This window comes from Trachypithecus francoisi, unplaced genomic scaffold, assembly GCF_009764315.1.
Source record: "Trachypithecus francoisi isolate TF-2019V2 unplaced genomic scaffold, Tfra_2.0 Lachesis_group12, whole genome shotgun sequence".
Taxonomy (NCBI): domain Eukaryota; kingdom Metazoa; phylum Chordata; class Mammalia; order Primates; family Cercopithecidae; genus Trachypithecus; species Trachypithecus francoisi.
In genome coordinates this window covers 114,374,407-114,397,879 of record NW_022681457.1, presented here as the reverse complement: position 1 = coordinate 114,397,879, position 23,473 = coordinate 114,374,407, and the positions used below count along the sequence as shown (strand labels likewise).

Sequence of the window (23,473 nt, the reverse complement as noted above, 5' to 3'; positions counted from 1 at the left end):
GAGTGGCAAATGTGAATTATTAAATCTTTGACTGAAATATCTACCTCCTTTTAATATTTGAGAAATATTCACAGATAAACAGCCGCTCGAATTTAGGACTGGAGGTGGACACTTAACAGTATTTTTAAATCAGTGCTGGGAAGTATTCATTTGAAAATTAAAGATTTATTTATAATATCTGGGTCAGGCCAGGCATGGTGGCTCACGCCTGTAATCCTAGCACTTTGGGAGGCTGAGGCAGGTGGATTGCCTGAGCTCAGGAGTTCGAGACCAGGTTGATACAACATGGCAAAACCCCATCTCTACTCAAAATATAAAAAATTAGCCGGGCACAGTAGTGCATGCCTGTAGTCCCAGCTACTTGAGAGGCTGAGGCGGGAGAATCTCTTGAACCCGGGTGGTGGAGGCTACATTTAGCCGAGATCATGCCACTGCACTCCAGCCTGTACAACAGAGTGAAACTATCTGGAAAAAAAAGAAAAAGAAAAAGAAAAAGATTATGCATAGTAATATTTTGCCTATTGTATTTGTTTTTTTTTGTTTGTTTGTTTTTTGAGATGGAGTCTCTCTCTGTTGCCCAGGCTGGAGTGCAGTGGTGCAATCTCGGCTCATTGCAAGCTCTACCTCCCAGGTTCACACCATTCTCCTTCCTCAGCCTCCCGAGTAGCTGGGACTAGAGGCGCCCGCCACCACGCTCGACTAATTTTTTTTTTTTGTATTTTTAGTAGAGACGGGGTTTCACAGTGTTAGCCAGGATGGTCTCGATCTCCTGACCTCGTGATCTGCCTGCCTCGGTCTCCCAAAGCGCTGTGATTACAGGCGTGAGCCGCCGCGCCTGGCTATTTTGCCTATTGTAAATGAAGCCCTAATTGTACAAAAGGATAACTGTATGAGAAAGTATAATTATATTTTACTTGTAGCCTTCCTGAAAAAATTTTGGAGATTTTTCAGGATGACCAATTATGAAGCTAATTTTTGGTGATTCTGGAACTTCTGTTTGTCTTTTCTCCTTGACTACAATGTTGGCATTCCCCAGTGACACACCTGAGTGTTACTTCTCCATTTTTATCTGGCTTATGAGAGCGAGTTACTTCTACCCTGATTGTTGGAATTACAAAAACCATAGTATGATCTCTTCCAGAGCTGTGTTGATATCTCACAACACTCCACAGACACTTTGTCATCCAGGGCACCTGTTTTTTGTACTGTGCTCTTTAAACTATTAAGGTGCTCAGTATCGTGGAATGAAATTAGTACGAAAGGGAATTTTTCACGTTTTCTAGTGGCTACATAGTATACTCCTATTACAACTTGTTGGCATTCAGATTGTCAGCTGCTGTTTACAACATTTTCTATTTAATGTTATTAGCCTTGAATCCCAACCAGCTTACTAAATGTGTTGATCACTGAGTGCATTGTGAAATTTGAAGATGAGCTAGGCTGAGTAAATCTTGCATGGTGTTACCCGGTATTAATCATAAATGTATAAAAGCAGATTTGAGTTCCTTTAAGTGCCAATAGCAGGTTAATGTATTAATTACACTATATGTAGAGGTAAGGCTTTTTAACTAAAGCTTTCTTTGGGCCGGGCGCGGTGGCTCAAGCCTGTAATCCCAGCACTTTGGGAGGCCGAGACGGGCGGATCACGAGGTCAGGAGATCGAGACCATCCTGGCTAACACTGTGAAACCCCGTCTCTACTAAAAAAATACAAAAAACTAGCCAGGCGAGGTGGCGGGCGCCTGTAGTCCCAGCTACTCGGAGGCTGAATGGCGTGAACCCGGGAGGCGGAGTTTGCAGTGAGCTGAGATCCGGCCACTGCACTCCAGCCTGGGTGACAGAGCGAGACTCCGTCTCAAAAAAAAAAAAAAAAGCTTTCTTTGTCAGTTTCAACCTTCACCAACTAGCTCTTTGCTCTAACTTAATTAAGTTTAATGTAATAATAATATTCGTTGTTGGCCTGTTTATCTTGTTTTCCTCAAAATAAATGGGGAAAGGCTTTTAAAAAATATTGATAGAGGGCTGGGTGTGGTAGCTCCCGCCTGTAATCCCAGCACTTTGGGAGGCTGAGGCGGGTGGATCACGAGGTCAGGAGTTCAAAACCAGCGTGGCCAACAAAGTGAAACTCCGTCTCTACTAAAAATGCAAAAATTAGGTGGGTGTGGTGGCAGGCACCTGTAATCCCAGCTACTCGGGAGGCTGAGGCGGGAGAATCACTTGAACCCCAGAGGCAGAGGTTGTAGTGAGCCGAGACTGCACCATTGCACTCCAGTCTGGGCAACAGAGCGAGACTCTGTCTCAAAAAAAAAAGATAGATAGATAGATAGATAGAGGAACATACTAGTTGCCGAGATATGCAGCATTTAATTGAGTAGAGCAACGACCCCTGGAGAGTCCTTCAACAGGCTCCAAATGTATGGGTTTTGTTGCATTACGGGGGTCCTATCAGAGTATCAGAGTTCACCAAAATCCTCTTACTTCTGGAGAATTCAGCTGTATTACTTTATGGTTAGCCTTGTCAAAGAACAGGTCAACACTCTGGCTGGATTCTAGACTTTCATATGCAAAAAACCTTTTCCCTGGGGAAGGAAGGAAATTGCCTGGACACTCAGTTCTAGCACCTTATTTAACATACTTCCCATTCTTAGATTCTCTTAAACTTATATTTCTGATTTTGTTTTTTTTCTTATAGATATTTATCCCCATTTTACAAGGCCTGGCTCTTGCTGCCAAAGAGTGCTCCCTCGATAGTGACTACTTTAAATACCCCCTCATGGTAAAAATTTGTTCTTTTTCTTTAACTCATTCAATAGATGTTTTTCTTTCAGATTATTTTGACATATACTTTTCTTTCAGGTCCATGAGATCAACCTTGTTTTCAAATTTAAAACATGAAATCACTGTGTTGGCCATGCAGAGTGTTTGGTGTGCAGTGAGATGCATCAGTGAAGACAGTTAGCAGCCTGGTACATCTTCCACCTGTCCAAGTCCTAGACAGGAGTTAGTGATGCACTTATTACAATGTACTTTGTATAGCTTATGAAAAAGATAACTGTCTCCTAGCAATGAGCATACCATAGTTGGGATGAAATTTTGTTACTTAAAAACAAAAACTATTAAAAATGCAAATAAAAAAGGCAAAGCTGTACATACTAAGAAAATGAATACAATTTTATCTTTATGTGTTTACTTTGTGCAGAAAATCTTAGGGTAGCTCTCTTGTTTACGCCACCCCCCCCCACCCCGTTTCCTAAGGTCATACACTTCATCTGCAGGCTTTACTTGGGAAGCAGACATCTGCTTAGCTCTTTAGGACACTTACAGCAGGCATACATAGTGGACAGAAGCTTCAGCTAGATTCCCATGGGGAGTCTTGAATGTTGTAAAAATGCTGAAACTAGAATGAAAATTAGAAGCTCTTTTCTGTTCTGAATTCGCTTATTTGAAATTTTGGGAGAAAAATATTTTGAAGCATTACTGAATATTTTCATTGCAGAATTATAAAGGAAAAAATATCAAAATGAAATTCACTTGTTCTGTGTATAAATTAAGTCTTATGTAAATTGAGACCATGGTTGTTTTTCTTACTGTATTTATTTCTTTTACTCATTCCACTGATTGGATTCCATTATACCATGAATTCATTACTGACGATCTGTTCTGTGCTAGACACTGGGGATACAGCAGCTAGGAAGACAAGGTCCCTCTCCTCAAGGCACTTATAATCTGCGAAAATAAGAGCTGCAGCACAACAGTTGAACAGATACTGTGATAAATGTTAAAACAGAGCTGTACACAAAGGGTGCATTTATCTACTAAAAAAATTCAAACCTATCATGACACTAAAAGGCTACAAGAATGCTGGGAAATTAGAAGGTGAAACAGAATTCCTACTTTAAAAAATAATTTTAAGTGGATTTATGCCAGAGCTCTTTCCATTGTACGTGTTATTAGGGCTCCTGATAAAATTCTTTGAATCTTTATGTGTTGTTCTGCCTTAGGCAGGTAAAAGGAAGTGAAATAATCTGATTGTTTGAGTTCAGTGATGAAGTATTTTAGTGAACACTAATTATCACTGTATTATGTAGATGTTCCTTCATGGGATTGTTGGCTTTTGGGTTGTGATGTGAATTAGCTTGGTGTTTCAGTGAGGAGCTTTTAGCATCTGATATCAACAAAATGTCCTTTTGGTCAAAGGACAGAGGCCTCCATTGTGGTAGACAATGATTTCATTTTGTGCCATTATTGATGCTTGTATAATAACGAGGGTGCAGTGAGTGAGAGGGTACAATAATGAGAGGCAGGAAGAGGAAGACTATTGAAGCTAAAATCAGAAATAATTGTGATCATTCTCTAGGTCAGTGGATGCTGCTGTGCCATACCGTGGAGTCAGCTGGGGATCTTTAAAGGTGTTTCTGCCTGGCTCCCCGCCTCAGACCTCGTGATTTAATTCACCAGCGGTGTGGCATGGCATTGGGGTTTCCAAAGGCTTCCCATGTGATCCTAATATGCAGCCAGGTTTGTGAACTCCTGCCCTAGGCAGTGAGAATGCTTCCTTCTGAGTCGGCTGCCTGAACCTCAGAGGCATCTCAACGTTGTGTCAGTGCCTAAATGGACTCTTCGGCTTGTAGCAACTTCTAGAGCTGTGTCCGAATCACAGAGGAAATTAACTGTTTAAAATAAAGTTTGATTGAGTTACCGTGGGTCTGTTAAATTATGTTTATGTCCCTAGAAAGTGTTTTTCATCGTTCTCTAATGTTAGGATGGTTGGAGCTCTGAAGGAAAGTGTTGGAATTCTTAAAAGTACTAGATATCTTGAAACCAAGTTATTAAACCAAAACATATTAAAACCAAGCTTTTAAATATGTTTTGAATTTGATAGCTTACTAAATTGTAATTATTTATAGTCATGTTTAACACTGGCAAGAGGAGCCATCTAAAGTTTATGAAATAAATATTTTTGACATGGAAAGATATGAAGTGGAAAACCTTTTTTTTGTAAAAAATATAGATAGATACAGTACACAAAAATATATCTGGAAAACTGTTGCTCAGAATATCAGTAGAGGTTATCTTTGAGGGTAAAGCTTGAGTAATTTTGAGTTTCATTTTATATTTCTGTTTTATTTCCAGTTTTTCACATTGCATGTGTATTAGTTTATTAATCAGAAAAGGTAGTAAAGCTGCTGCCATTTTAGAGGGAATGCATTTATAGCAGCAGTTAAAGCTGTTTATTGATGCTACAAATGACGGTCAATTTAAGATGAAATGCATTCAAATGACTCTGATCTTATTTCTAGGCACTAGGTGAGCTCTGTGAAACCAAGTTTGGAAAGACACACCCTGTGTGCAATTTGGTAAGCACTCACCTGATGGGCTTGCACATTTTCAGTGAATATATCGTAACCCAGAAGGCATTCCTCCAGTGAGATGACCTGGAAAACTTCTCTTGAAGGACATTTAGGTGTAGGCGGAGGTAACGTGTCTGGGAGGCTCTCAACTGTTACATTGTTGTTAGACACGTTATTTCCTGCCTTACAGTGTTCGTTTCTATGATTTTTTTTCCCTTTTTTTCCCCCAAGAATCTTGCTGTATCACCCAGGCTGGATGGAGTGCAATGGTGCGATCTTGGCCCACTGCAGCCTCCACCTCCTGGGTTCAAGTGAGTCTCGTGCCTCAGCCCAAGTAGTTGGGAATACAGGCACGCATCACCGTGCTAGGCTAATTTTTTTGTATTTTTAGTAGAGATGGGGTTTTACCATGTTGGCCAGGCTGGTCTCGAACTACTGACCTCAGGTGATCCCCCCTGCCTCGGCCTCCCAAATTATTGGGTTACAGGTGTGAGCCACTGCACCGGGCCTGTTTTTTTTCCTTGACAAGTATTGTACAACTAAAGTAACAAGTGCTATGGAAAAGTTATTCTAGTCCTTTGGTGGTATAAGTAAGAAGAGTTCATTTGAACTTCATCAAATAGTATCCTGAAACTTTAAAATTCTTTTTTTTTTTTCTGTCACCCAGGCTGGAGTGCAGTGGCACAATCTTAGCTCACTGCAACCTCTGCCTCCTGGGTTCAAGCAGTTCTCTTGCCTTAGCCTCCCTAGTAGCTGGGATTACAGGAGCACACCACCATGCCCCGCTAATTTTTGTATTTTTGTAGAGATGGGATTTCTCCATATTGGCCAGGGTTTCTCCATATTGGCCAGGATTGTCTCGGACTCCTGACCTCAGGTGACCCACTCTCACCCGCATTGGCCTCCCAAAGTGCTGGGATTACAGGTGTGAGCCACCGTGCCTGGCTGAAACATAAAAGTTTTAATAATATCTTGTGAAAATATAGAGGAGGCCGGGCGCGGTGGCTCAAACCTGTAATCCCAGCACTTTGGGAGGCCGAGACGGGCGGATCACGAGGTCAGGAGATCGAGACCATCCTGGCGAACACGGTGAAACCCCGTCTCTACTAAAAATACAAAAACTAGCCGGGCGAGGTGGCAGGCGCCTGTAGTCCCAGCTACTCGGGAGGCTGAGGCAGGAGAATGGCGTAAACCTGGGAGACGGAGCTTGCAGTGAGCTGAGATCCGGCCACTGCACTCCAGTCCGGCGACAGAGCGAGACTCTGCCTCAAAAAAAAAAAAAAAAAAAAAGAAAATATAGAGGAGCTGGAGGGTTTTCATTACATTTTTACTTCATCGGCCTGTTGAGTGGCTGACTGGCCTCTTCCATCTTCTGCCTAGGTTGCTTCTTTGCCGTTGTGGTTGCCGAAATCCTTAAGTCCTGGCTGTGGGCGGGAGCTGCAGAGACTGTCTTACTTGGGGGCTTTCTTTAGCTTCTCAGTCTTTGCAGAAGATGATGTAAGTATAGTGGCTACTTGCACTTTGCCGCCCTTCTATTCAGATTCTTTCCCAAATGTACATTATATGTTGATTGCATTTTTCCTTCTCTTTCCAGGTTAAAGTGGTTGAAAAATACTTCTCAGGGCCTGCCATTACCCTGGAAAACACTCGTGTGGTTAGCCAATCATTGCAGCATTACTTAGAGCTCGGAAGGGTAAGCGTTCAGAAAACAAACCCAGAGGAAGTAGCAAAGATGAACTCCAGATAGGGAGCTTTTATTTTGTAGACTGGACGATGCCCAGTAGACAAACGGCTAACAAAAGCCAATTCAATCTTACATAAAAAAGATAAACTATAAGTAAGTAACCTATGTCTTGAATAACAGGTTGTAACAACAGCAGTATGCTGCCTTTGTATGTAGCATCACTGGGAACTGGTCCTAAGCTTAGTGACCCGGCTCTTCCTCCAGCTGGCCCTTAGGCATTTGCACTGTGAGGGTGAGCAAGGGTTGTTAGTTTGCACACACCTTCACTGACTTGCTTATCCCAAATCCTGATTAATATGTCTTCAGTTCTCAAACTTAAAGGCAGAGAAGGGCCGGGTGTGATGGCTCACACCTGTAATCCCAACACTTTGGGAGGCTGAGGTGGGTGGATCACCTGAGGTCAGGAGTTTGAGACCAGCCTGGCCAACATGATGAAACCCATCTCTACTAACAATACAAAAATTAGCCAGGTGTGGCAGCACGTGCCTGTAATCCCAGCTACCCAGCTACTCGGGAGGCTGAGGCACAATGATCGCTTGAACCCAGGAGGTGGGGGTTGCAGTGAGCCGAGATCACGCCACTGCATGCTGTCAGCCTGGGCGACAGAGCAAGACTCCATCTCAAAAAAAGAAAAAAGTCAAAGAAGTTACAGGCTTGGGTATCTAAGGTAATTTTGATCATGGGAAGGAAGTAACAAAGGCTATTTTATTAAAACTCTAACTGCCGGCTGGGTTCGTTGGCTCACGCCTATAATCCCAACACTTTGGAAGGCCAATGTGGGCGGATCTCGAGGTCAGGAGGTAGAGACTATCATGGCCAACATGGTGAAACCTCGTCACTACTAAAAATACAAAAATTGGCCGAGGTAGGTGGATCACGAGGTCAGCAGTTCAAGACCAGCCTTACCAACATGGTGAAACCCCATCTCTACTAAAATACAAAAAAAAAAATTAGCTGGGCATGGTGGCAGGTGCCTATAATCCCAGCAACTTGGGAGGCTGAGGCATGAGAATCGCTTGAAACCGGAAGGCAGCGGTTGCAATGAGCCGAGATGTGCCACTGCACTCTAGCCTGGGCAATAAGAGCAAAACTCTGTCTCAAAAAAAAAAAATTAGCTGGGCATGGCGGCATGTGCCTGTAATCCCAGCTACTTGGGAGGCTGAGGCAGGAGAATCGCTTGAACCTGGAAGGGGCAGGTTGCAGTGAGCCGAGATTGCACCTCTGCACTCCAGCCTGGCAACAGAGCTAGACTCAGTCTCAAAAAAAAAACAAAAAACTGTAACTGCCTGCCTCCCCCACTCCATATTCTGCTTTCATGCTGATTACCTTGACATAGTTGAATATGGATGTTTCTTATATTCTTCTTTCACTCAGTATTGTCTGAAATGAGTAGAAGTGGGAGAGGAGAGAACGTGGGAAGTAGGCTACCTGTTCGTAAAGTCAAAAAGGAATCGTGTGCAAAATAGTTTTAATTTGTTTCTTCTTTTTAAAAATAAATTTCAGCAAGAGCTTTTTAAGATTCTGCATAGTATTTTGTTAAATGGCGAAACCCGTGAGGCTGCTCTCAGTTACATGGCGGCTGTCGTCAATGCCAATATGAAGAAAGCACAGATGCAGGTAGGATTCCTACGGACTGCTTTTCACTGTTCGTCACATTCATTCATCTGACCCAGATTTAGTCAGCACCTACCAGGCACTGTCTAGGAATGGGGGAACAGTATTGAACAAGGTAGACAAGCTTCCTGCTTTTGTGGAGCCCATGTTCCACAGGGTAAACAAGTACACATATAAATACATGATTTTAGACAGTCGTATAATCAATGAAGAAAACAGAGCAAAGTAAATGACATGAGAAGAACTGTAGTTACCAGAAGGAAGGTCTGAAGGTGATTTGTGATTGGGTGGCAGGAAAGGTCTGAAGGTGATTTGTGATTGGGTGGCAGGAAAGGTCTGAAGGTGATTTGTGATTGGGTGGCAGGAAAGGCCTCCCTGAGGAGGTGAGGTTTGTTTCATAGGAAGGAGCCAGCCGTTGTAGTGGCTGAGAAAAGAGCTGTCCAAGGTGGAAACGAAGCAGCTTTGTTACAAGCCCAGCATGCAGGCTTTTGTGGCTGGAGAAGAGTGAACAGGAGGGAATGGCAGGTCCTGGAGTTAGTGGGTAGACAGGGCCTCCATCAGGTTGGGTTTACAGGATCAGAACTGTCACGGGAGGGTTTTTAGCAGGGAAATCACAAAAGCTGCATGTAGATGGACCAAAGCAGAAGGGGGCAGCCAGGAACAGACCCAAGGAGGCGGCTGCAAGGGCGTGAGTGCTTCGGTCCAGGTGAGACAGGCCAGTGGCTGTGGCTGCTTTGCCAGAGGAGAAAAGGGCATCCTTCCTTGATTAGTAATAAATAATGAATGAATGACGTGACGCGTATACTCAGAAGCAAAAAACGTAGAGAGAAGAGCATAGATCTGGTGGTTTCTGATCGTGGTTCCACCGTGTACTAACTGCAGGACCTTAGACAGTTACTCCTCTGTGCCTCCGTTTCCTCATCTGCTAAGTGGGGGTACTACTAGTACTGGGTTTATTATATATAAAGCTGTTAGGATGGTGCCCGGTACACAGTGATCACTCAACCAGTATTAACTATCATTCTTATCATTGTTGTATTATTATTTTTTTCTTAACAGAGGTAATCAAGTTACATTGTTATATTGTTAATGCAAGAGTGTGCTGATGCTGTCACCTAGAGAAACAATGTCCCATGATAACAAGTGGAACTACTTGTTTTGGTGCTCTTGAGGGAAATAAAGAGGAGAAAGAGGCTGGGCATGGTGGCTCAGGCCTGTAATCTCAACACTTTGGGAGGCCGAGGTGGGAGGATCGCTTGAGCCCAGTCATTTGAGACCAGCCCTGGCAACATAACGAAACCCCATCTCTACAAAAAATACAGAAATTATCTGGGCATGGTGGCTGGCGCATACCCAAAGTTTCAGCTACTTGGGAGGCTGAGGCTTGAGAATCACTTGAGCCAAGGAGGTTGAGATCAGCCTGGGCAACATAGGGAGACTCCGTCTCTACAAAAAAAAAAAAAATTAGCTCAGTGTAGTGGCATACACCTGTAGACCCAGTTATTCAGGAGGCTAAAGTGGGAGGATCACTTAAGCCCAGGAGGTTGAGGCTGTAGTGAGCTATGTTTGCACCACTGTACTACAGCCTGGGCAACAGAGTAAAACCCTGTCTCAAAAAAAAAAAAGAAAAGAAAGAAAGCAACATTTATTGTGTTTCTACTTACTAATTTTGAGGCTCAGGCAAATCACTTCAGGGTCTCTGAGTCTTTATTTCCTCCTGTATAAAATGTTAATAGCAGTATTACTGACCTATAAGAATTATTGTGATGGTTCAGTAAAAGAATGTATAAAATGGCTGGGCGTGGTGGCTCATGCCTGTAATCAAGCACTTTGGGAGGCCGAGGTGGGCGGATCACCTGAGGTCAGGAGTTCGAGACCAGCCTGGCCGACATGGTGAAACCTCGTCTCTACTAAAAATACAAAAAATTAGCCGGGCATGGTGGCGGGTACCTGTAATCCCAGCTACTGGGGAGGCTGAGGCAGGAGAATCACTTGAACCTGGAAGCAGGGATCACGCCACTGCATTCTAGCCTGGGCAACAAGAGCAGAACTCTGTCTCAAAAAAATAAAAAAAAAAAGAAATTTATAAAATGCCTCTTGCATAAATAATAATTATGTAATAGGTGGTAGTCAACAAGTAGCACCTGCTACTACAGAATTAACGGAATGGCAGTGCTGATGGTATGTATGCCTTCTCATTGACTTTAGGATACAGTTATGCTTGAAAGTTCAGGCCGGGCGCGGTGGCTCAAGCCTGTAATCCCAGCACTTTGGGAGGCCGAGACGGGCGGATCACGAGGTCAGGAGATCGAGACCATCCTGGCTAACACGGTGAAACCCCGTCTCTACTAAAAAATACAAAAAAACTAGCCGGGCGAGGTGGCGGGCGCCTGTAGTCCCAGCTACTTGGGAGGCTGAGGCAGGAGAATGGCGTGAACCCGGGAGGCGGAGCTTGCAGTGAGCTGAGATCCGGCCACTGCACTCCAGCCTGGGCCACAGAGCGAGACTCCGCCTCAAAAAAAAAAAAAAGAAAAAAAGAAAGTTCAATCTGCTTTCTTATAAAGGCCAAAATTTCTATTCATGTTATTATTTTAAATACTTTTTCTTGGCTGGGCACAGTGGCTCGCCCCTGTAATCCCAGCACTTTGGGAGGCCGAGGTAGGCAGATCACTTTAGGTCCCAGCTACTTGGGAGGCTGAAGTGGGAGGATTGCTGGAGCCTGGGAGGCAGAGGTTGCAGCCGAAATCACACCCTTTCACTCCAGCCTGGGCAACAGAGTGAGACCCTATCTCAAAAACATTTTTTTTAATGTTTAAAAATACTTTTTCTTTTCATCTTTCATAGACAGATGATAGATTAGTATCTACAGATGGATTTATGCTGAATTTCCTTTGGGTACTGCAGCAGCTAAGTACAAAAATCAAGTTAGAAACAGTTGATCCCACGTATATTTTTCACCCAAGATGTCGGATTACTCTTCCAAATGATGAGACGCGTGTGAATGCCACGATGGAAGATGTGAATGACTGGCTGACTGAACTCTGTGAGTACTGTGTTCACGACTCGGTCATTAAAACACTGCTAGTGTTTTATCTTACCTACATGCTAGTAATTCCTCACAAATTGTTACTACCTCACCGTAAAATGAACTTATGAGATAGAGAAACATAATAAAAATTAATACAGTAGGCCCAGCATGGTGGCTCATATGTGTAATCCCAGCACTTTGGGAGGCCGAGGCAGGTGGGTCACAAGGTCAGGAGTTCAAGACCAGCCTGACTAACATGGTGAAACCCTGTCTTTACTAAAAATACCAAAGTTAGCTGGACATGGTGGTGCGCCTGTAATCCGAGCACTTTGGGAGGCTGAGGTGGGCAGATCATGAGGTCCGAAGTTCACGACCAGCCTGACCACCATGGTGAAACCATGTCTCTACTAAAGATACAAAAATTAGCAGGTTTGGTGGTATGCTCCTGTAATCCCAGCTACTCAGGAGGCTGAGGCAGGAGAATCGTTTGAACCCAGGAGGCAGAGGTTGCAGTGAGCCACAGTCCTGCCACTGCACTCCAGCCTGGGCAACAGAGTGAGACTCTGTCTCAAAAAAAAAAAAAAAAACAGGCGAGGCACGGTGGCTCATGCCTGTAATCCCAGCACTTTGGGGAGGCCGAGGTGGGCGGATCACGAGGTCAGGAGATGGAGACCATCTTGGCTAACACGGTGAAACCCGTCTCTACTAAAAATATTAAAAAAAAAAATTAGCCAGGCGTGGTGGCAGGTGCCTGTAGTCCCAGCTACTCGGGAGGGTGAGGCAGGAGAATGGCATGAACCTGGGAGGCGGAGCTTGCAGTGAGCGGAGATTGAGCTACTGCACTCCAGCCTGGGCGACAGAGCGAGACTCCGTCTCAAAAAAACAAAAAAGAAAAAAAAGACACAAATTGAAAAAACATTTGAGCTATCATAATATATCTATAAACAAGCCGAAACCAAAGTAATGAAATAGAATGTAAGTTTTCGAAGAAGTAGAGACATTTCACCAATTTATTTAACCTGTCTAAAGTGAATTTTGGTGATTCATAGAAAAAATTATAATACTGTTGTTCTTAATAATTCTACTTTTCAGGATATATTCCCAAAGTTGGAGGAAAAAGGAATAATTTTGTTTACATAAATCCTCCCAGTAGTACTTTTACTTATAATAGAAAAAAATTAGAAAAAGGAAATATGCAGGGAAATGGCTCTAGAATCAGTAGTTTATTAACATAATTTAATACCATTTCGAGATTTAAATATTTCTGTATTGTATTGAAAAACGGAGATTTTATACATCAGTAAGAAACATCACCAAAGATTGTTGATGGGCTGGGAATGGTGGCTCACATCCATAATCCCAGAACTTTTGGAGGCTGAGGTGGGAGGATAGCTTGAGCCCAGGAGTTCAAGACCAGCCTGGGCAAAATAGGGAAACCCCATCTCTACAAAGAAAAAAATTAGCCCAGCATGGTGACACATGCCTGTGTTCCCAGCCACCCAGGAGACTGAGGCAGGAGGATTGCCCGAGCCCAGGAAATCAAGGCTGCGGTGAGCTGTGGTCTTACCACTGCCCTGCAGCCTAGGTGACAGAGTAAGACCCTCTCTCAAAAAAAAAAAAAAGATTGTAATGGACATCTATGTACACATTTAATGAGGTAGGACAGAATACCTGGTCCTTGAATGGAGCTAACAGAATTCTCTTCTTCTTGTAGCATTGTTTTAAGTTTATAATTGCAAAAGTATCCTTAAACGTCTGGCCAGGCATGGTGGCTCATGCCTGTAATCCCAGCACTTTGAGAGGCCAAGGAGGGTGGATTACCTGAGGTCAGGAGTTCGAGACCAGCCTGGCCAACATGGTGAAACCTCGTCTGTCCTAAAAATGCAAAAGTAGCCAGGTGTGGTGGCAGATGCCTGTAATCCCAGCTACTAGGGAGGCTGAGGCAGGAGAATCACTTGAACCTGGGAGGCAGAATTTGCAGTAAGCCAAGACTGCGCCATTGCACTTCTACCTGGGTGACAAGGGCAAAACTCCAGCTCAAATAAATAAATAAATAAATGTATCTTTAAACTTCATAAAAATTCAAATGTAATTTTCTCTTCTGAATTGAGCTTTTTCTCTGATTGAGACATGTAATAGATTTTATTTAGGGAATGATGTTCTTTTTCCTAGATGGCGATCAGCCTCCATTTTCTGAGCCGAAATTCCCTACGGAGTGCTTCTTTCTCACCCTGCATGCTCACCACCTGTCTATTCTGCCTAGCTGCCGCCGCTATATCCGCAGACTCCGGGCTATCCGGGAGCTCAATAGGTATGTGCCATGATGCCGTGTCCTGGGATTGCCCGAGTTACCATTTTTTTGTCAGGGGCAAGCAATTCCATTGTGAACAGTAGTTTTGAATGTTGGGAGAGATACGTACGTTATATAGTGTTCTATCTGCCTCCACCACCACATCCACATTCCTCAGTTGTCCAGAGTTCTTTACCTGGTGAAGTGATCCAAACCTTGATTTCTGAGAGTTCTGAACCCTGGGTATTTCACTCTGTTTATGGTTACTACAGACTTCCATTAACTTTTCCAGCTGGGCATACATGACCAGCAGGCACTTTAAACTTTAAAAGTTTAAAGGGTCCCCTGGGTTTCAGACATACGCCTTCTTCCCTGGACTGTGAAAAAGTAACCATGGTTTCCCTTGATAACCAAGATCATTTACTCCTGCCCACGTGTAATTCTCTTTTTGGCTTGTTCTGTGCCATGAGGAGTCCAAAATGGCCAAATAGCAGCCTCAGATTTCCAATTCATTAACACCATTGTTATGTTTCTTACTCTAAGCATTTTTTGCTGTGTACTAACACCAACAAACAGAAGTCACAGGAACACAGAGCAAATATTCTTGAGCAGGTCATCTGGAATAATGAAACCACTTCTGCTTTTTGGTCTAGAACCTGTGTAGTCTGGCTATGAGAGAAACTGAATCATATTTATATCTCTGTATCTACCTTGCTTAAATCACTTACTAATTCTTTTTTATTTATTTATTTTTTTGAGATGGAGTCTCGCTCTGTTGCCCAGGTTGGAGTGCAGTGGTACGATCCCAGCTCACTGCAACCTGTGCCTGCCAGGTTCAAGCAATTCTCCTGCTTCAGCTTTCCGAGTAGCTGGGATTACAGATGCGCACCACCACGCCCAATTTTTTTTTTTTTTTTTTTTTTGACGGAGTCTTGCTCCATCCAGGCTGGAATCCAATGGCATGATCTCGGCTCACTGCAACCTCCACTGCCTGGGTTCAAGCAATTCTCCTGTCTCAGCCTTGTGAGTAGCTGGGACTACAGCTGCACACTGCCATGCCTGGCTAATTTTTCTGTATTTTTTGTAGAGACAGAGTTTCACCATATTGGTCAGGCTGGTCTCAAACTGCTGACCTCAGGTGATCCACCCACCTTGGCCTCACAAAGTGCTAGGATTACAGATGTGAGCCACTGTGCCTGGCCAATTTTTTGTATTTTTTGTAGAGACGGAGTTTCGCCACGTTGGTCAGGCTGGTCTCAAATTCCTGACCTCAGGTGATCCAACCACCTCTGCCTCCCAAAGTGCTGAAATTACAGGTGTGAGCCATCACGCCTGGCCTAAAATCACTTACTAATTCTAATGTTACCCTGCAGATTCTTTATGATTTACTTTCTACACATAATCATGTCTACAAATGATGACAATTTTATTTCTTATGCTTTTTTTTTCATGCCTTAGTGCCTGGGCTGTAATTTTTAGTACAATGTTGAATAGAAATAACCTTGAAATTTCCATCTTGTTTCAGTTAGTGGAGGAAAGCTTTCTATGTATCCTCAGTTACCAGATTAAGAAAATTTCCTTTTATTTCAATAGTTAATTTCCTTAGCACTAGTTGAATTTTATTAAATGCTTTGCCATATCCGTTGAGGAGACTAGACTTTTTTTCTCCTCTATTCTGTTAATGTGGTTGAATTATATCAGTTGGTTTTCTGTTATTAAACCAGTCTTTCACTCCTCAAGTAAACTTAACTTTTATATTAATGTTTTTATATCTAATAGGATATACAATTTGCTAATATTCTGTTTAGGATTTTTGCATGTGTTCAAAAGAAAGCCTGACCTATAATTTTCATTTCTTGTTAAGTGCATCTCAAATTTTGGTATCAAGGTTATGCTGCCTCATAGAAGAAACTGGGGGCTGGGCGCAGTGGCTTACGCCTGTCATCCCAGCACTTTGGGAGGCCAAGGTGGACGGATCACCTGAGGTCAGGAGTTGGAGGCTAGCCTGGCCAACATAGTGAAAACCTGTCTCTACTAAAAATACAAAACTTAGTCGGGCATGGTTGGCGCACGCCTGTAATCCCAGCTACTCGGGACGCTATAGCAGGAAAATTGCTTGAACCTGGGAGGCGTAGGTTGTAGTGAGCCAAGACCGAGCCACTGCACTCCAGCCTGAGCAAGAGAGTGAGACTCCATGTCAACAAAAGAAAAAAATAAAAAGGGACTGGAGAATATTTTCCTGTTTTTTATGTTCCCTGAAAGTTTATTGTGTAAGAATTATGTTGTTTCTTCCTTAAATGTCAGAAAAAATTCAGTGATGAAGCTGTCAGGGCTTAAGAGTTTTCTGTGTGGGGATGTTTTTAATTATGGATTGAAGTCAGTTAACATATATAGGACTATTTAGATTTTCATTACATCTTGTGTCAGTTTTTCTAAAGTTTGAAAATGCTTTGGCCTGAAGTTGTTCATAATATCCTTTTATCATTTTAATGCCTGTGAGATCCTTATTATTTCTGCTTTTATTTATTTTATTTTTTGAGAGGAGTTTTGCTCTTGTTGTCGAGGCTTGTTGCCCAGGCTGGAGTGCAGTGGTGCAATCTTGGCTCACCGCAACCTCCACCTCCTGGGTTCAAGCGATTTTCCTGCCTCAGCCTCCTGAGTAGCTGGGATTACAGGCATGTGCCACCACGCCCAGCTAGTTTTGTATTTTTAGTAGAGACAGGGTTTCTCCATGTTGGTCAGGATGGTCTTGAACTCCTGACCTCAGGTGATCCGCCTGCCTAGCTAGGCCTTGCTGGGATTACAGGCCTGAGCCACCGCACCCAGCCCATTTTAATTTGCTTTCTGCTGCCTCTTAAGATGGATATTTAGATCATCCCTTTCAACTCTTTCACTTATGTGTGTATTTAAGAGTATTTTATTTCCCTCTTAGTGTGACCTTAGCTTCATCCCTCATTTTTGGTTTATCATATCTTATTACTCAGTTCAAAATGTTTTCTAATTTTTGTTTTTTCTTATATAACCTGTGGGTTATTTCAAAATATATTATTTAAATTCTAGGTTCTTAGGGTATTTGTCTATGTATCTTTTGTTGATTGTTTTCTAGCTAAATTCCATTATGGTAAGAAAACATAATATATTATATATATAAAATATAATATATGTGATTTGTGTCTTTTGAAGTTTATTGAGACTTACTTTGTAGCCTTTTACATTAGTAGACCTGAAAAGACTGCTATCTGTGTTGTTTTTACAGTGTTCCACGTATATTATTTAGGTCAAGTTTGTTAATTTTCTGTTCAAGTTTTCCTTATATCTAATGATTTTATCAGCTTATAATATCAATTACTGGGAGAAGCTTATAAAAATTTCAAACTATGGGCCGGGCGCGGTGGCTCAAGCCTGTAATCCCAGCACTTTGGGAGGCCGAGACGGGCGGATCACGAGGTCAGGAGATCGAGACCATCCTGGCTAACACAGTGAAACCCCGTCTCTACTAAAAAAAATACAAAAAACTAGCCGGGCGAGGTGGCGGGCGCCTGTAGTCCCAGCTACTTGGGAGGCTGAGGCAGGAGAATGGCGTAAACCCGGGAGGCGGAGCTCGCAGTGAGCTGAGATCCGGCCACTGCACTCCAGCCTGGGCAAAACAGCGAGACTCCGTCTCAACCAAAAAAAAAAAAAAAAAAAAAAAATTTCAAACTATGATTGTGGATTTATCTGTTTCTTTATCCTCCGATGGATTACCTCCTGGAATACCATCACTCCCACTGGCTTTAGAGGGTCCTATTTCAATGGAACCATCTAGAACCTTTGCTCCTGGCTTGCAACAGATAGCCTTTATTGTGCTTTCCAGAGACATTCATGTTCACCTCATGTGTATATTTTTCAATGCTGTGATATAAGAAGTGTCTTCTAGGACATAGTTGGGGTGTATGTATGTGTACTGGAAAGAGGATTATCTGAGCAAATCACATATGGTAAATCCAATAATTAATTTTCCAAGCTCTTTAAGTTTTGAATCATTTCCTCTGAATTAGATCAAAGAATATTTGGCAACACAGCTTCATTCAGTATAGGTCATTGTCAATTCAAAGTTTCGGTCAACTAGTTGGTTGCACAATATGAACCTCTCTCTACTCAGAATAATACTGAATCCAGGGTCTCTGGTAGGTATAATCATGTCAGTGATTTTAGCCCTACATAGAAGTATATCAGCATTTTCTTCTCTTGCTGATCAAGCATCCTCAGAATCCATTCCCATACATAACCCGACATAACCATCATGTTTCTGCAGTACATATGTGGTAGGTAGAATAATGATGTCTCAAAGGTGCCCACATCCTGGTCTCGCGACCTGTGAATATGTTACCTAAGTTGATTAAAGGAACTTTGCAGTTGTGGTATCAGGTTCATGATCTTGAGCTGGGGAGATTATCCTGGATTATCTGGGTAGGTCCAGTGTCATTGCAAAGGTCTTCATAAGAGGGAATCAGGAGGGTCAGAGGGAGAGATGGAATGTGATGGGGAAGCAGAGGTTGGAGTGGTTTGGAGTCATGAGCCAATCGGTAACTTCTGTAAGCTGGAAAAGGCGAGGAAACTTGTTTTCCCCTAGAGCCTCCAGAAAGAATCATCCCTGCTGACCCCTTTTAGACTTCCAGAACTCTAAGACTATAATTGTGTGGTTTGGAGCCACTGAGGTTATGGTAACTTCTCACAGCAGCAATAGAAAACTAGCATAACTCATTAACAAATCTTGCCATTCTTTTTCTTCAAATGTGTGCTTCTCCTGCATCCAATTTTGTAATAAGGCCATAAGGACAGTCCTTGATCTGATTCTAGTTGTGGTTCTAGAAGCAATGAAAGATGATGGGATAGAACCTAGGGCAAAATAGCATTCCTGCAAGATGACTACCTCCAATGAGGTCATGATAGAAACTGCTTCTGCCAGCAAGCAAGGCTCAAGGAATTTAAAGATTTAGGTTGGAGTCAGCTCGTTCTCCCAGACTGCTCCATTTGAACTCTTTGGGTCCCAGTCTTTGCCTCAACTTTGAGATAAGAGGTCCAGTAAAGTTATTAATTTCTTCTGTGCTGTAATTTGTAGAATTGGAGCTGCTCCTTGACAGTGGTCTTAGAAACTTCCTGGTTCATTCACATTTCCTTGAGATGAGAATTTAAAATCTGAAGCCTGTCATTTTTTTTTTTTTCTATAAACTCTGCAACATAATTAGAGGTAGCCACTCCACCTCCTCATTCCAGATCACCAGTGATCATTTATATAGCTGTTTCTCTACTCAGAGCCTTGGGCTACCAGTGTTCCATCCTCAAATAATAATTGTATCTTCACCATCCAGCCCAATTAAACAACTGACCCCAGAGACCCATTTTTTTCGTGAAGGCCTGTTACCTATAAACTCTTGTGATACCAGTAACCATATAGGTCAATATCTTAGTTTCCTATGAGTGCAGCAACAAATTACCACAACTTTAGTCACTTAAAACAACACATACTACTATCTTACAGTTCTGAAGGTCAGGAGTCCTAAAATCGGCCAGGCAGAGTGGCTCACGCCTGTAATCCCAACACTTTGGGGGGCCAAGGTGGGCAGATCACATGAGGTCAAGAGTTCGAGACTAGCCCGGCCAACATGGTGAAACCTCCTCTGTACTAAAAATACAAAAATTAGCAGGGCATGGTAATACATGCCTATAGTCCCAGCTACTCAAGAGACTGAGGCAAGAATTCTTGAACCTGGGAGACGGAGATCGCAGTGAACCGACATTGCGCCACTGCACTCCAGCCTGGGCTACAGAGTGAGACTCCGTCTCAAAAACAGAAGTCTTAAGATCAAGGTTGCATTCCCTCCGGAGGCTCTAGGGGAGAATCTCCTTTGCCTTTTCCATCTTCTAAAAGCTGCCTATGTTCCTCTGCTCATCATCACCACCTCCCACCCCACCCCCACACTGCCTTACTGTATTTTTCAAGCTAGCAACATAGTATCTTTAGATCTCCTTCTCTTGCCTGGTATATACCAGCACTTTGGGAGGCTGAGGTGGGTGGATCATTTGAAGTCAGGAGTTTGAGACCAGCCTGGTCAACATGGTGAAACCCTTTTCTACCAAAAAATACAGAAATTAGCCAGGCATGGTAACACACCCTTGTAGTCCCTGCTACTCAGGAGGCTGAGGTGCAAGAATTGCTTGAACCCGGGAAGCAAAGGTTGCAATGAGCTGAGATCATGCCACTGCACTCCAGGGCGACAGAGTGAGAGACCTTGTCTCAAAAAAGCAAAAAACAAGGCCAGGCACAGTGGCTCATGCCTGTAATCCCAGCACTTTGGGAGGCCGAGGCAGGCAGATCATTTGAGATCAGAAGTTCGAGATCAGCCTGGCCAACATGTTGAAACCCCATCTCTACTAAAAATACAAAAATTAGCCAGGCCTGGTGGAAGGTGCCTATAATCCCAGCTACTTGGGAGGCTGTGGCAGGAGAATCGCTTGAACCTGGGAGGCAGAGGTTGCAGTGAGTCAGATGATGCCACTTCACTCCAGCCTGGGCAATAAAGTGAGACTCAGTCTTAAAAAAAAAAAAAAAAAAAAAGAAGGGCCAGGCGCGGTGGCTTGTGGTGGCCTGTAATCCCAACACTTTGGGAGGCCGAGGCAGGCGGATCATGAGGTCAGGAGATCAAGACCATCCTGGCTAACACGGTGAAACCTCGTCTCTACTAAAAATACAAAAAGTTAGCCGGGCTTGGTGGCAGGTGCCTGTAGTCCCAGCTACTCTGGAGGCTGAGGCAGGAGAATGGTGTAAACCCAGGAGGCGGAGCTTGCAGTGAGCTGAGATCCGGCCACTGCACTCCAGCCTGGGCGACAGAGCGAGACTCCATCTCAAAAAAAAAAAAAAAAAAAAAAAAAAAGACAGCAACAAGATCTCCATCTCTCTCTGACCTTTGCTTCCATTGTCCCATTGTCACATCTCCTTCTCTGTCTCTGAGTCCTTTTTTCTCTTAGAAGGACGTTTGTGATTATATTGGGCTGTCCCAAATCATCCAAGATAATCTTCCCATCTCAAAGCCCATACCCTTAATCACATCTACAACGTCCCTTTCGCCATGTGAGATCATATGTTCACAGGTTCCCTCGAAGGATTCAGATGTGACAACTTTGGAGGAGCCATTCTTTTGTCTACCATACTCATGTTTCAGTTGTAGACAAAAGAAGCCAATTCTTCTGGGATAAGCAGAAAGGGGAACTAGTTGGTTTATTGAATCATTGGAATGGCTATAATAGAAGATTCCCAGAGCTATACTTTGAACAAGGAAGCTGCTTCGGAGGTCAGCTTGACAGCACAGCCTCTGCCACTGCTTCAGCCGAAACCCCGCTACCACTGTACTTGCAGAAGGATCATGCAATCACGCAGTCACTTCACAGTACTCACCCTGCCTTCAGGGAGGGTTCATCTCGGTGAAAACTCGGTCTTACAGAAATGCTGGCAGGAGGGGAGTCTAGGAAATGTAACTTTTGGAGATTTAGCAAACTCTAGTATGACACACAACGTCATGATAGAAAGGGGTTGAAATAATGTTGAGTCAGTCTTTAAAATATGCAGCATATTAGGTGATGGGGAAGCCTTTACTGCAGAGACAGGTGGTGTTGGAGCAGACACCTGAAGGGAGTGAAGGAGCAAAGCCAGAGATAACCTCAGAGAAGAGCATTCCAAGCAGAGGGAACAGTTGTAAAGGATGAGGCCGTTAGTAAAATAGCCGTTTGTTTTGGGTAATTGAATAGGCAAAGTAACCTTGAATTTTCATAAGAGACTTCTTTTTTTCCCTCCCAGAAAAATAAGGGAACAATGTACTTTCTTGCAGCAAAAAAGATTATATTTCACCAAATCTGTAGTGCCATCCATTTGAAGACACATCATTGTTTTAGGAACCAATAAAAAAGAAAAATATGCCCAGACGCGGCAGGTCACGCCTGTAATCCCAGCACTTTGGGAGGCCGGGCAGGCAGACCACAAGGCCAGGAGTTTGAGACCAGCCTGGCCAACAGAGTGAAACCCCGTCTCTACTACAAATACAAAAAATGAGCTGGACGTGGTGATGGGCACCTGTAATCCCAGCTACTTGTGAGGTTGAGGCAGGAGAACCACTTGAACCCAGGAGGCGGAGGTTGCAGTGTGCGGAGATTGCGCCACCGCACTCCAGCCTGGTGACAGAGCAAGACTCTGGAAGGAAGGAAGGAAGGGAGGGAGGGAGAGAGAGAGAGAGAGAAAGAAAGAAAGAGAAAGAAAGAAAGAAAGATGCTGCCAATTAAATTATAACTTGCCATTGGTTGTAAGATATACTCTGATTTTTAAGATGTTACAATGCGGGCCGGGCGCGGTGGCTCAAGCCTGTAATCCCAGCACTTTGGGAGGCCGAGACGGGCGGATCACGAGGTCAGGAGATCGAGACCATCCTGGCTAACACGGTGAAACCCCGTCTCTACTAAAAAATATAAAAAACTAGCCGGGCGAGGTGGCGGGCGCCTGTAGTCCCAGCTACTCGGGAGGCTGAGGCAGGAGAATGGCGTAAACCCGGGAGGCGGAGCTTGCAGTGAGCTGAGATCCGGCCACAGCACTCTAGCCTGGGCGACAGAGCGAGACTCTGTCTCAAAAAAAAAAAAAAAAAAAGATGTTACAATGCGAAAACAACTGCGTGTGAGAGTCAGTGAAATGGGCGAGATGAATGGATAAGATGGATCCAGCTGTTTTCTTTCATTTGACTGTTAGTCTTTGATTTCAGAACTGTAGAAGATTTGAAAAATAATGAAAGCCAATGGAAAGATTCCCCACTGGCAACTAGACACCGCGAAATGCTGAAGCGCTGTAAAACTCAGCTTAAGGTTTGTATAGTTAAGTGGAATAATTATAGACCAGCCTCATAATGATAATTTTCCCAACAGAATATATTCCTTGAGTGAGCAGTTTAGTGTCCTTACTTTTTCTTCGTTATTCTTTTCCCTTCCGATAAAATAGTACATTTTAGGCCGGGCGCGGTGGCTCAAGCCTGTAATCCCAGCACTTTGGGAGGCCGAGATGGGCGGATCACGAGGTCAGGAGATCGAGACCATCCTGGCTAACACGGTGAAACCTCGTCTCTACTAAAATGCAAAAAACTAGCCGGGCGAGGTGGCGGGCGCCTGTAGTCCCAGCTACTCCGGAGGCTGAGGCAGGAGAATGGCATAAACCCGGGAGGCGGAGCTTGCAGTGAGCTGAGATCCGGCCACTGCACCCCAGCCCAGGAGACAGAGCAAGACTCCGTCTCAAAAAAAAAAAAAAAATAGTACATTTTAAAACTTGTTGATATCTTACTTATATCTGTATATAATGATTTCAATCTTAGGACAGAATATGGATAGATACGCTTCTGCTGTGACTATAAATTCTTAATGGGTTTTATGATTCTT

At 43.5% G+C, this 23,473-nt stretch overlaps 1 protein-coding gene across 4 annotated transcripts in view; it reads left to right on the top strand.

Moving 5' to 3' along the window:
* UBE4B (ubiquitination factor E4B) overlaps window positions 1-23,473 on the top strand; it is a 156,516-nt gene that overhangs the window by 94,807 nt on the left and 38,236 nt on the right. For 3 of the 4 annotated variants that reach the window (XM_033228434.1, XM_033228437.1, XM_033228438.1), the window contains 8 exons: window positions 2,692-2,775; window positions 5,300-5,356; window positions 6,731-6,847; window positions 6,945-7,043; window positions 8,598-8,711; window positions 11,553-11,751; window positions 13,909-14,047; window positions 22,810-22,909. In XM_033228434.1, the coding sequence (XP_033084325.1) occupies window positions 2,692-2,775; window positions 5,300-5,356; window positions 6,731-6,847; window positions 6,945-7,043; window positions 8,598-8,711; window positions 11,553-11,751; window positions 13,909-14,047; window positions 22,810-22,909 (909 nt within the window). The remainder of the gene's footprint in view (window positions 1-2,691; window positions 2,776-5,299; window positions 5,357-6,730; window positions 6,848-6,944; window positions 7,044-8,597; window positions 8,712-11,552; window positions 11,752-13,908; window positions 14,048-22,809; window positions 22,910-23,473) is intronic. The other variant, XM_033228436.1, reaches the window with a different exon arrangement.